General features: G+C 40.6%; 1 protein-coding gene across 3 annotated transcripts; it reads left to right on the top strand.

Annotated features, from left to right (window-relative positions):
- Positions 1 to 488: 488 nt before the first annotated feature.
- LOC148020006 (ABC transporter C family member 4-like) lies at positions 489 to 11,283 on the top strand. Of its 3 annotated transcripts, none has more exons than XM_087700259.1 (12): positions 489 to 1,702; positions 1,787 to 3,234; positions 4,174 to 4,494; positions 5,804 to 5,890; positions 5,971 to 6,669; positions 6,764 to 6,928; positions 7,262 to 7,556; positions 8,782 to 8,996; positions 9,117 to 9,422; positions 9,967 to 10,030; positions 10,185 to 10,424; positions 11,051 to 11,283. In XM_087700259.1, the coding sequence occupies exons 1-12, from the start codon at positions 1,183 to 1,185 to the stop codon at positions 11,146 to 11,148; spliced, it is 4,458 nt and encodes a 1,485-aa protein (XP_087556385.1). In that variant the 5' UTR covers positions 489 to 1,182; the 3' UTR covers positions 11,149 to 11,283. The 3 variants fall into 3 exon arrangements, with proteins under 3 accessions (XP_087556385.1, XP_087556384.1, XP_087556386.1); XM_087700260.1 differs by lacking the exon at positions 489 to 1,702 and having other exon boundaries at positions 1,890 to 2,027; positions 2,129 to 3,234; XM_087700258.1 differs by having other exon boundaries at positions 489 to 3,234.
- Positions 11,284 to 13,993: the final 2,710 nt, after the last annotated feature.

Raw genomic sequence — 13,993 nt, 5'->3', positions numbered from 1 at the left:
GGAAACGAACTCCCGAGTCCCACTTGGCCCTCTCACTCTCTCTCACACGCGAAACGTACTCGGGACGAATCCTTAAATGCCTTCAATGACGGCACGGCAGGGAAGGACTCAGAAGCCGCAAACTAGAATAACGTCTCCCAGCCATACTACTTACAATTAAATTATGTATATATATATACACACATAATAGATTTTTTGGGTGAACATCCATCCTTAGAATTACATTATATATTTGAAAAAATTATATATTTTTGGGTGAACATCTACGGTCTCAAGTTTCGACTGTAGGCCTTTGGAAGGTTTCAGGTGTGCTTCTACTACTACTTAACAAACAACCCAATTCCTGGGAGTCCTACAAGGGCACGTTTACAGCACCTCCCGGCCCTTCTCATCTCATGTGGAGACGACTGGCATAATGACTATCGCTCCTATATCACCCTCCCTTAATCCTTAGCTTCCGTCCTTCACCCCATCATGTCGCGCCCCCCCCCCCCCCCTCACATCACCCCCCACGTCGTAGCTCCCAGCCAGCAGAGAAAGTGGCATTGCTTCTCTCATTGACTGGTACCTAGTGGATGGTGGCATTGGTGTCACAGTGCCATCCTTGCACAGCCTCCTTGTGAGTATAACACATGCTGGACCTGACTGGCTTGTATTGGGATGCTGTTGCTGTTACAGGGCTCTATTAGCTTTCTAGCTCACCTGGTAGTCATAGAGGCCTGAATGGACTACAACCCATCCATGGGTTCTGATTCATAGTGCTTGCACATCGGCCCGGCTTGCAGTGGTATATGCTGTCGCAGCTTCTGTGAGCTTTGATAGCACCTAGGTGTGATGGAAGCCTGAATGGACTGTTAAAACCATGCATGGTTTTGGACTTTGTGTTTGCAGCTGTGTGCTGCATGAGCAGCCCTGTTTTAGCTCACCAAAACTCTTCCCTTAGCTCAAATACAGCTAGTATTTTCTGCTGAAGCACCCATCTGTTGATTGATTTATCGGTCATTATTAAGTTCCCTGCACATGGTTTGCTCAAGTTTATTCTTCGGAGACCTTCACGTACAATGCCTTTCCCCTTGTTATCTTCCTCGTTCTCTAGACTGAGCGCCAGCATCAGCTCAGCACTAGACTGAAAGCCCTTCCTTGCATAACATCCATTTTGATAAAGAAAACACCGTTGCAAACATGTCTTGGATAACATCCACCACATGCCAGGGGCCCTGGCATAATTACCCAGCAGGCTCCTCTACCTTTGCGCAAGTCCAAGAAACATTGGCCTATGTCATCTTTGCACAGTGCCCACAGCGCGGCATCGTCACAGGGATCAACCTCCTGTTTCTGATATCTGCCGCACACACGTTACTTCTCAATAAGCAATCAAGACCTGCCCAGGTAATCAAGGCAAGTGCAAGTTTCTGGTTCACCTTCAGTATCAATCTAGTTTTATGTGCCATCTCAATTGGCATTGTGGCTTTTGAGGTATGGTATGGTTTTCAATATCTGTGGGGAGCCTATATTATCCGGGAAGTGGTATTTGTAGTTATTGAAGCAGCAGCTTGGATTGCTAGCATTGTCTTACTGAGCCAGGAGAGGAGGTCCTCTGCTGTTAATCATTTCATGGCACTTCGAGCATGGTGGTTAACTGCTTTTGTTGTCTCATTACTAGAGCTTCTAAGCACAATCTTCAGGCTGGTTACTTCCTCAGGTTTCTCATATGACCTACTTCTTGAGGTGGAAGATGTTTACACTCTGGTTAAGTTCACTGCATTGCTCTATCTCCTGTATGCAGCGATCCATGGCGACACAGGCATCAAGCTCACATCAATCAAGAATGTTGCTTCTATCCAGGAGCCTCTGCTAAGTGAAGAGGTGCCAGCCCGCGTGACAACTACGAGTGGTTTTGCAAACGCTAGTTTCTTTAGCCAAGCGACACTTTCATGGTTGACACCTGTGCTTGTAGCCGGATCAAAAAGCTCTCTTCAAGCAAATGATGTTCCAGAGCTGGCACCTGCAGATCAAGCACAGAACATGTACGATTTGTTTACGAAGAACTGGCCCCAAAACCCAGGTTGTAGGCATCCGATGACACTGACCATACTTAAATCGTTCTGGCCGCAATTCCTCTATGCAGGACTGTTACAACTGGTGAGGTCCTTTGTCATGTTTGGTGGACCACTACTCATACCGAGCTTTACAAGCTACGCGCAAGGCAATTACCTGTCCCGTTACGACGGTTATGTGCTCGTGATACTCCTGTTTCTGAGCAAGAACTTGGAAGTGTTCAGTTATCACCATCACAATTTCCAATGTTACAAGCTTGGGAACAACATCAGGACTGCCGTTGTGACATTGCTCTACAGAAAAGGGTTACGCCTTTCCAGCTCTGCCAGGCAGTTCCATGGTGTCGGTCAGATCACTAATTACATAGTGGTAGATTGTCAGCAGATATCAGATGCTATGTTACAGGTCCATCTGATTTGGGCTGTGCCTCTGCAAGTTCTCGTTGGCATAGTCGTCTTGTTCTATGTCCTTGGCATGTCTTCCCTGGTTGGATTGCTGCTTCTAATATTTGTAGCTGGTCTTGCAGCTGTTATCTCACGGTGGCAGAAGAAATACCAAGTTTTCTTGATGAAGCTCAGGGACACACGGATGAAGTCAATTATTGAAACTTTGGCTTATATCAAAGTAATCAAGTTGCAGGCATGGGAAGAAAAGTTTCGTGAAAAAATTGAATTTCACAGACGAAATGAGTACCAGTGGTTAACAAGATTTGTCATTGCAACTGCATCAAATATGTTTGTCCTATGGAACACACTTTCTTTTGTTTCCACCTTCACCTACTTGACTGCAATCTTTGTCAACAATGGTCTTACGACCTCCATAATTTTCACAACAGCAGCTGTATTTCGGATACTTCAGAGCCAAGTCAGAAATTTCCCTCAGGCTTTGTTTAGTATCTCACAACTTGTGGTGTCACTAGACCGCCTGGACAAGTATATGCTCAGCTCTGAACTTCAAGAAGGAGCAGTCTTGAAGGTTCCAGATGTAGATGAATTCCCAGTCGTTGTTGAAAGGGGATACTTCAAGTGGGATGAGAATGAAGATATGCCCACTCTGAGTGATGTAAACCTCAAGGTCAACAAGGGGTTCCTAGTTACCATAGTTGGAACGGTTGGTTCTGGAAAATCATCCTTACTGGCAGCTTTGCTTGGGGAAATGGTAAAGGTATCAGGGCAGGTATGACGTCTGGATTTCATAACTTAAACATGTCAAACCTCTGCTTTCCAATCATGTGATGGTCTTCAGAAAGTAGTTGTTTAGTTTTGCTGCCAAATGCTTACCCCTTACATGTTTTACAAGAATTAAGATGACTCGTCTCATTGCAAGTTGGTCTGATGCACTAGAAAATGGGCAGCAATGACAAAGATGATAATGCCCATCATTGCAAGTTGTGCAGCTATAGGTGCTGAACAAGCCTATTGAGACAACCTAAAATATCAGCTCTGGACGCTGCCCCATAGTATGGCAATGATCCTAACTTCTAAAGTGCTTGCAATACAAAGAGCTACCATGGCATGTGTTGGTTTTAGCGTGGAATAGAAATTCAGCTTTCCACATGTAGCCTGAGCAAGCTTGCTTAATATTTTCCTCAATATGGCTCTGAATATGATCAACTGCGAGTTAGTGTGCAAAATATGTCTCCTGATTGGCCTAAGGAATTCAGGAAGCAGGAACCAAATTCACAGATTAACAAAATTGGAGTTGACGAAATTGTGTAGTAAATAAAAAAGAGCTCAGCAGACATTTGACTTTTACATAAGCACAGCAGTGCAACTCTTACTCAGCTCAGCAACATGTTGCATATTGCTGAAGTTGGTTCTGGCCAGAGAACTATTTTCTGAATTGTGTTTCACAACAGTGTGCTCTTGTTGAACATTGGAACATTTTTCAAGTTCAGATTTCATTGCTTTCATAACCATTAACAGTCTTGTAAATCAACATTGAAATTGCTACACCACCTGTCAAGTGTGATTTGGCCATTTTTATTAGTTGCTGTGTGTGACCACTTGATCTCTCTCCCTTCATGCTCTCTGTTTCCTAGCTTGTAAAGCCAGTCTTAACTTTGGAAAGAAGAAAGGATTCAGATCATTAGCTGACATCACTCTTTCCTTGAAGGCAAGGACAAGTGGACATATTGCATATGTTTCCCAGAATGCATGGATTCAAAATGCCACAATTGAGGAGAATATAACATTTGGTAAAGCCATGGATCGATCCCGCTACCGACAAGTCTTGCAAGCATGTGCACTGATACCGGATCTTAATTCCATGGATCATGGGGACCAGACCGAAATTGGAGAGAAAGGCATTAATCTCAGTGGTGGACAGAAACAACGAATCCAGCTTGCACGGGCAGTGTATCAGGATTGTGATGTCTATCTTCTTGATGATGTGTTTAGTGCAGTTGATGCTCATACAGGTTCACACCTATTTAAAGTAACAGCTCTATCTGAACCCTGCAATGTAGATTTGTTTTGTTTTGTGTGTTAAATTAAACTTCACTTAATAGACTGAAAGAGCAAGTTGGCTTGATTGTTCACTACATGGAACACATCCAAAGAAGGTTAGTCACAGTTTAGAGTAAGATTGAATGAAGCTAAGTGGGGGTGTGTGTCACATTCAATGTCTGGTTGCTGCACAACAGAACCTTCCTTGTGTGAGAGTTGTATAACTTGAAATAACAATTTACTTTCTGAAGTTATAATGATATTTTGAGAATCAGAATGTACAATGCATTTTAAGACTTGTAGCCTAGAACTGGAAAGGAAGTCCATATCCAAATAAATAACTCTAAGGCCTGGTTCTAATGGTGATATCCAATGCTTTTTATTATCCAGGACGCCTGCAGTTAAGTATTGCCCATGCAGGTAGCTCAATTAACCTCTTGAAGCTTCTGGAATATGAATTGCAGAATTGTACAGTCCAATCTTTCTTGACCTTAGCAATTAACACACCTGTGCTTTCAACTGCTGAACATGCAGATAATCAGCATAAGACCAAGTAGGCCTAGAATTTTGACACTGCTCACAGGACATGCATGCCACAAAAGGGATAAGTGGTTCACCCCACAAGGATTCTCACCTGATGGACGTTTCAGACATGCACTTGTTGCTGCAAAAGAAGAGTTTATGTTGATCCAAACCGACTGATTGTAGGTACGGTTATGAATCTGTGACTCAGATTTCCAGTGCATGCAGGTGATGGGACGATTAACCTTAGACTCAATGCATCCCTTGAAGCATACATTTATATTAGACTTTGGCCCAAACACCATCATATTCCATCCGTGTAGAAAGGCACTTCGTAGTCGATTAGTTAAGTCCTCTCCAGTTCCTATTAGTTGCTATTGACATTTCGGGTTTTCTCATCTCCTAATGTGTGGGCCACTGGGCCAGGTGCACCAAAATGTTTCTTTGTTCTTGTATGCTCTTCTCAGAGGAAGTAGATTATAATTCCTGTGCATTATAGACTGCTTTGTTTAATTGTACAATCAGAGACATGCTCAAACAATTCAATCTGGTTGCCACCAGTACAATCTACGTTGTCTAAATTGTATTTCTCACAATTCAAGAATGATAGCAAAAAGACGCAGGTCACATGATAGCAGTCTGTCTGCAATTGTTTGAACATCTTCTCCTTCTGATATCATCACGGGATAGGATCAAAGTTCAAACACTCTTTTGTTAGGTCTCTTTACACTGACCATGTGAATGAATTCCCCAAATTTGGGTTCCATTTTGTGCAGGAATGCATTCGTGGGCTGCTTCATGAGAAAACAATCATGCTAGTGACACATCAAGTAGAATTTTTGACTGGATCCGACCTAGTTCTCGTAAGGGCTCTTGGTGCATATGATTTTTACATACACTTGTGGTAGTCAAGACATTAAATTAGGCAATGTCTTATGCACAGGTAATGAGAGACGGAAAAATAACACAATCTGGGAGGTATGGGGAGATTTTAAGAGAGGGTTCAGATTTCGAAGTATTGGTGAAAGCCCACAACCAGGCCATGAATATGGTTAACACAAATGGTTCAATTCAAGAGAAAGAGGTTGAGAACTTCGAACCAGAAAGGAAAGTCAAAGAATTGCCTGAACGGACAAGCTTTACAAGGATCATATCAACAGATGAACTTGCTGAGAAGCGACCTGTTTCGAATGGTGAATTGATCGAGACAGCACTTTCATCCTCAACAGTAGACTTCACAGAAGAAGGATCTGCAAAACTTATTGAAGCAGAACAAAGAGAAACTGGGAAAGTTAGCTTACGAGTATATTGGATCTACCTTACAAAGGCATATGGCTGGTCTGCTGTGGCCATTGTTCTTTTAAGCCAAGCAGTCTGGCAAGCACTACTAATGGGAGCTGATTTCTGGACTTCTGCAACAGTGCCTGTTACTGCTGGTGCATCTTACAATGCAGCGAGGTTCATCACTGTGTTTGCTATTCTAAATGCTGCTAGCTGGGTAGCGGTTTTGGTACGTGTGATAATGATAGCAGCACTTGGCCTGAAAACTTCACAAGTATTCTTTTCTCAGATGTTACTGTGCATACTACGTGCTCCTATGTCTTTCTTCGACACAACACCCTCGGGGAGAATCCTTAGCAGGGTAGGTCCATCTTGGGAATTGTCACGGTAGGCTGTGATTACCACAGATGCTTTCTTGATTGTTGCATTAACAAGGTTACATTCTTGTTGTACAGTTCTCAGCAGACCAAACAAACTTGGATTTCACTCTCCACTTCTTTTTGGGTGGACTTTTTGCCACATACACATCTACAATTGGTTCAGTGATTGCAATCGCTATATCTACATGGCCAATTGTTGTTTTTATGGTTCCACTTGCTTTTGTATACTTCTGGTATCAGGTAATGAACTGCAAATTACTTATTAGTGCAAGAAAGTTCTCTCTCTTTTGTGCTGGAGGGACTACATGTTCCTGCCCCTCAGCACCCCTGCCTGGGATCCTACATGGCAGGTGTAAGGGTGTTAAACAGGAATTGGAGCACTCAGATTGGGTGCTTACAGTAATGGAGGCAAGCACATGTAGGCTCCACTCAGCACAAGGATGTTCCCAAACTTCCACGGAATTTCTTGTTCAATACTCTGGATTTAGATGATGAATTTTTATTAGTATCACTAGACCACATTGATAACTATCATAAGTGCAGAGATCAAAGGGATTTTGTTTTGTGCCTCAGGGTTTCTTTTTGGCATCATCAAGGGAGATTACTCGCCTTGATTCAATTAGTAAAGCACCAGTCATCTATCACTGCTCAGAAACAGTTGCAGGAATTGAGACAATCCGCTGTTTTAGAAAGGAAAATGATTTCATACAACAGAACTACAAAAATCTAAACGCAAACATGAAAATGGATTTCAACAACAATTCGGCTAATGAATGGCTTGGCCTGAGATTGGAGTCAATTGGCACAGCTATATTATCTATCACAGGCTTCCTTTTTATTGTTCTTCCCCGAAATACAATCAGCCCAGGTATGTTTGGCCTTTGGTTGGTTGTGTATTCCAGACTGAATTATACTCTTTAATAGAGCACTGAACTCTATAAGCAAATATGAGTGTAAGAAACGGATGTTGTACATGGCCTTCATGAGAAAGCTGTAAAAAGACTCCTGTTGGCTACATTGTTCTAGGATGGAAAATAGTGGTACAGATAAACAAGCCTGGAATCAGGAAAACTTATCATACAAGGACAGCTGCACCTTCAGATGTCACTACCACGATTGTCAAAAGCACCCATTCGCCACTAACTCTCCAGATAATTAGTGTTGTACCTGACTTACTGAACAAACGATATGTCATTTGCCATGTTCCTAGTTTTACCTTTTGTGTGACAAGGTAGCTGCCTGAATTAAAACAACCCAAAACAACATGATTCTTGCTTTAGTCCACAATATAATGATTAAAACTTGAAGGCATCCCGACCAATGCAATTAAGGCCTTCCCTATCATGGCAGGACTATTTGCTCTCTGTATTGGTTAGATACATAAGTACAGCCACTTGAATAGTCTTTCACTTGATGGAGCAGGCTGGATCCCCGTGGGAAATTTGAACTTTGGGGGTTAACTGCACCTACAAGTGGGAAATGGTACATGTAGTCATTTACGTTGTATGCTGATAAAACTAGACCCACAAAATGTGTAAAAATAAGCACAGAATTGTCCATCTGACCTAATGCAGCCTCTTAGATGCAATCAAGAGGGGCCCAATATGCACACATTGCTTTGTTTCTGCCTAGAATGGATGTCCTCCACTATTTAACTGCAACAAGGGCTCAAATTTGTGATAGACTTGCTCCAGCTCGCAAACTATACAACAATATGAGAATATGCCTTGATTTAGATAACGTAATGCAATGCTAATTCCGATCATAAGACTCTCCTTTCAGCATGCATGCACACTGTCACGCTCAAAAAGGTATGTGCTTTGCTAGCAAGACATGGAAGCTTAAACAGCTATACTTCTCATACAATCACTTTGTGAAAAAAAAAACCTTTTGTAGGAGAGACTTGGTATGTGCATCATTTTTGGCTGTATAGTGGTAGACCAACTCCTTAACTTGCTAATTAATAATACTGCACATGTCCCGTTCATAAAAACACGTGTACATGCCATAAGAGCTTCTATAACAGTGTAGGATTTATGATTTGAGGCTACTTGTCGTTTTGTGTCTCCTAACTTTAAGCTTACTCCTTGCAGCACTTGTGGGACTTGCTCTGTCATATGCCTTGGCCCTCAACGTTGGTTTATACTGGACAGTGTGGCTATCTTGCACTGTTGAAAATAGAATGGTATCAGTTGAGCGTATTCGACAGTTTACCAATTTACCAAGTGAAGCAGAACTACATATAGATAACTGCTTACCAACACCTGCATGGCCTATTAGAGGGAAAATAAAGTCATCAAGACTGAAGGCAAGGATCAAAGCTCCTTCCTTTGTATCTTAACTGATGGCATGCTTGTTTGGACAGATGTAAGCAAATATCAGTTCTGGCTTCTGACAATGTTTGCAAATTCTTTTCTTGATTTGGCAGCTACGATATAGACCCACAACACCATTAGTGCTAAAAGGTGTGAACTTTACTATAGAAGGAGGAGACAAAGTTGGTGTTGTTGGCAGGACAGGGAGTGGAAAGTCTACACTTACTTTGGCAGTTTTCAGGCTAGTTGAGCCCGTGGGTGGCCAAATCACGATCGATGATGTTGATATTTCGACCTTGGGCCTTCATGACTTACGGGCTAGACTTGGCATTATCCCTCAGGAACCTGTTCTTTTTGAGGGAAGCATCAGAACAAACCTAGATCCATTCGGTAGCCACTCAGATGATGATATCTGGAGGGTAGGTATCTTTAAGTGCTAATGGTATGCTTTTTTATTCAAAGGCTGTTACGAGGAAAATTGAGCTTTTCAATGTCACAATCATATTTGAAAAAGTATAGGTGAGCGGTTTGAATGGCAACTGATTTACTGATCTCTGCTGAATGATGTTTGACATTGATTTATGCATCTCTGTCAAAAGATGAGCCGTTGAAGTTTTTCTCTGAAGTTTTCTGTCGAATAATGACACATGAATTGATCTGCGTCCTTTTGAATAAAGCTGCAAGGAAGATTTTCATTACCTAGTCTCGCAGTTTGAGCGGGGTGACAGGAAGCTGAGTAAACAGGGAGATGGCTTTTTAGTGTCATTAAACAGTTTCTATTAACCTTGTTTCAACACAACTACTGAGTTGTTGATAATGTGTGCTCATACTGAAACTTCAAGCTAAACAGACCATGTTCGACATAGTTCACTTGAAACAATTTCTTTTCTATATGGGAAATGTTTGCTACATTCTCTAACATTTAAATGCTGTGATTGGAATTGACACAAACTGGTGATTCAGGCACTTGAAAAGTGTCAGCTTGATGGAATCATTCGGGAGAGGCCAGACAAGCTGGAAGCTTCAGGTATGTCGCTGGTTGTCTTTGTTTGGTACAGGTCAATATCATTATCTCCCTCAAACCAGTCTCATGCTGAGAAAGTGAAACATAGACCAAGAAATGTAAAGCTTTCTTGCCGCCTTTCTCTGCTCTGATCGTCTCTATATGCGATGAATATTAGTGACTGAATATGGTGGGAACTGGAGTGTGGGCCAACGCCAGCTCCTTTGCTTTGGACGCGCACTTCTAAAGCGCAGCCGGGTACTCTTCTTGGATGAAGCCACAGCATCTGTGGATGCACAGACAGATGCAACCATACAGAGTCTCATCCGAGAAGAATTCCAGAATTGCACGGTTGTCAGCATAGCTCACCGAATTCCGACAGTCATGGACGCTGACAGGGTCCTAGTCATGGATTCAGGTACGGAGAGTGAAACTGCTAGAGCTGCAATGGCATGTGCGGTTCCTGTTGCTGGTTCTATCAAATGCATTACTTCTACTCATGCCATGCAAATTTGCAGAGCTACAAAAATAAATATAGCACAATCTATGCATGACTGGGAAAAAATTGAGTTCCTAGTTCTCTCAATCACTAAAATGAGAATGTGAATGATAATGATAAGTTAGCTGCATATAGGAAATCGGCATGCTAGTGCGAGATTGAACAACGATATTTATCACAGTAATCTGTCATTATCAGTGAGACAATCGTATCACAGTAATTGGGCATTTAGCAGTGAGACGAGCAATAACATATGCAGGATTCCTGGTAATGATGACGACCGACAATGGTTTGGAAAATCAATGCAGATTAGGCAGACTCTGATTTGCTACTCGTTTTTGAAAAATCAAGATGAAAATGAGAAATCATCATGCATACAGTGAAATCACAAAATTTGTCTGCTTTTTTCTGATAGCTAAGATCGAAATGAGAATATCTGATGCATACAGTGAAATCAGACATTGACTGAATTGCCTACTACTGATGTTGATAATTTGGATCAAACAAACATGGACTGACTTAGCCTGTGCGATGGCGATTAACAGGTAGAGTGAAGGAATTCGACAGCCCAAAAAAGCTGCTGGAAAACTCGAACTCGCTGTTTTACAGTCTCGTCCAGGAATACAGAACTCGCTCGGGGTGAAGAAGAAGACGAAGCAGAGTACCCTATTTTTGTAATTGTACATTTAATTTCCAAAAGATGCCCCCCTGCTGACACGTGTACTCGTGTCACCACTACCTTAAAAAAAAAAAAACCACCTTCCGGAGGGGAGGGGTGGGGTGGGTATATGTGGGTGGGGTATGGAGGTTGGTCATATGCTTGGCCCAACACGGTTGTGGGGGGGGGGTATATGTGGGTGGGTTATCGGTGTGGGGGGAGATTTTGCACTTGCCCTCCAGTCTGAATTTGTGTGTGCATGCACACGCCAATGGTTGCGGAAGAAACGCGGGGAAAAAAGGCGATCGAGTCCATTTTTGCTATTGGCATTTCAAATGAAGGAATGTCTTTTAAAAAAATTTGAATGAGTCTATTTTTGTTGGGAATATGCCTTAGGGCATATGCTATTGCAATGATATGGCGGTGAAGTGATTCTTCTTTGGAAGATTATACCCAACTAACCTGGGTTCAATGGCCCATTTTCAGCTTATCGATTTAGTTTTACCAATGTGGTTAGTTTTACCAATGTGGTGGGTAGACATGGGAGTTGTTAATACGCCTAGCCATAACTTGGGAGGATTATGTGTTTGCCCCTTTGGTACAAATTCAATACTTGCAATTGTATACATGCAGTTAAGGAATTTTTTAAAAAAGAAGGCTGAGTGTGTCTTTTGTTGGTGTATTTTGCAAATGGACGAGTGAAAGAGGTAACAAAAGAGGGGCACATGCCATTGCAATGGTATGATGACAAGGTGATTCTTCTTTAAAAAATTAATCATAACTTGAATGGCCGCTTCTAGTTCAGTTTAAAGTCCACTTTTTTGCCTAAACATTATCCTTAGCAAGATCCTAAGAGAGTTCTTGTTTTTTGGAACTTAAGTAGTGCTAGGAAGTCTTCTTGGAATGATGTCTACTCCCAAGTTTGAGCACATTTTACTTATTTTGGGGTCATATAATGATGTGATAAAATGCCATAAGTAAACATCTTACTATTTGGCCTCTTTCGCTACCATACATGGTCTAAAATGTTACACCACTAACAATGATGATGACAATAACTTGTAATGTTACGCTACCATTGATTTCAATATTTTGAACTTACTATCATACATGATAACTTAGGATGGTCATTACTCTACTAAATACTTAGATTGCAAATTTAATATTGCCTTTGTAACGTAAAGAACTATTCAAACCTTTTAAGACCTATCAACTTTTTAATATAAAGGAATTGCATGTTTTTCTTGCAAAGTAATGCAATCAAATATTAGACTAATTGACTGTAAATCTCTTCCAAGCACATAGGTTAAGTCATATAAGGAGAGTTTGTTTAAGGCCACTTGGTTAGGATATTTTTTTCTTAAACTTTATTTTAGAAAGTCAACTTTTTAAAAAATAATGTGTTGTATTGATAAATATGGAGAAAGGAAATACATTAGTCAACATATGGTGACAAATCCAAAGAATATCAGCTTTTTAACTGCATGTTTTTCATGCAATGTAATGAAATCAAATATTAGTCTAGTTGACTTAAGTCTCTATTTTCCATGTAGATAGGTTTAGTCATAAAAGGAGAGCTTGTTTAAAGTTTAAAGTTGCTTAAGTAGGACAATTCCTCTTAAAATTTTATTCGTAAAAAGTAAGCCTTTTTTTGAATAATGTGTTTTATTTATTAATTTGGAAAAAATAAAAGCTTTATTTAAACATATGGTGACTAGTTTAAAGATTATTAATATAGGGTACTTTAGGATCCATTCTCTTATACTTCATGCAAAAAAAGCTAACCTTTTTTAAAAATAATGTGTTGTAATTGATTAATTTGGACAAAGTAAATACTTCAAGTAAACATGGTGACTAATTTAGAGATTATCAATTGGATGTACTCAAAAACTTATGAAAAAGTCTTAAACTTGCTCTTTTTTTTCCTAGCTCTATAAAGACAACTTATAACTCTTACTTAAAAAGCCCAAAGTTATTATGGAACTCTTTCTTCTAAAAAATCCTAGAGTTTCTAAACCCCCAAGTGAGTTTTTTAAAAAATAAGTCTCACATTTTTATCATAATGTCATTAATTATTATGGAGAACGTACATATCAGCCAATAGATGGTGATGAAACAATTGAGCATCTATTGAATGCACTCTAAAACTAATGAAAAACTTGCTCTTTGCCTTTCCAACTCCTTAAAGACTACAAATATGTTAGCATCATGGAACCCTTTCTCCTATCCTAGACCTTTAAATGTTGCAAATGGTAATAGCCCTAACAACATTTCACAACCCGAGTTTAGAGTCATAAGAGCCTTTATGTAGTCCATTTTTGCACAAAATCTAGCATTCTCCATCCAACCCGTAAGCTTTCTCCAAAACCTCTTATATCTTACAATTGCTAAAAGAGATATTGTAAGGATTTAATGCACTTTGTATAGTCTTCAAAGTGATAGCCTCTTCCTTGTAGACCATTAATTTATTATATAGTGTGTCATAAGACTAGATTAAGCACCTTGTTCAAAGTGGTCTTGCTCAAAGTTGCGATGCTCGATACGCTTGTCCCTTGATTGAATATAGCAGTATTAAGTCACCCTATTCAAAGTTGCGTTGCTTGATATGCTTATCGAACCAACATTTGCGTCTTACCTTCTTGTATATCAGTGCATGGGTGGCCAAAAGCTGGGTTTTTGATAAGCGCTTGAGTTCAATCAAGCGTTTTGTCCATGCCTTCTTTCCATCCCATCTTTCTTAAAGGGCTATCTTGAGACTTGGTATTAAGAATTCCAAGGGAATAATTGTCTCTGTACCATATATCAATCTAAAGGGGGTTTGTCCTACAGC

The sequence above is a fragment of the Lygodium microphyllum genome, chromosome 19 (assembly GCF_053477565.2).
Source record: "Lygodium microphyllum isolate KBCC chromosome 19, Lygodium_microphyllum_v1.1.10, whole genome shotgun sequence".
NCBI lineage: Eukaryota > Viridiplantae > Streptophyta > Polypodiopsida > Schizaeales > Lygodiaceae > Lygodium > Lygodium microphyllum.
The sequence above is the reverse complement of the archived record's forward strand: the minus strand, read 5'-3'. Positions and strand labels throughout refer to the sequence as shown.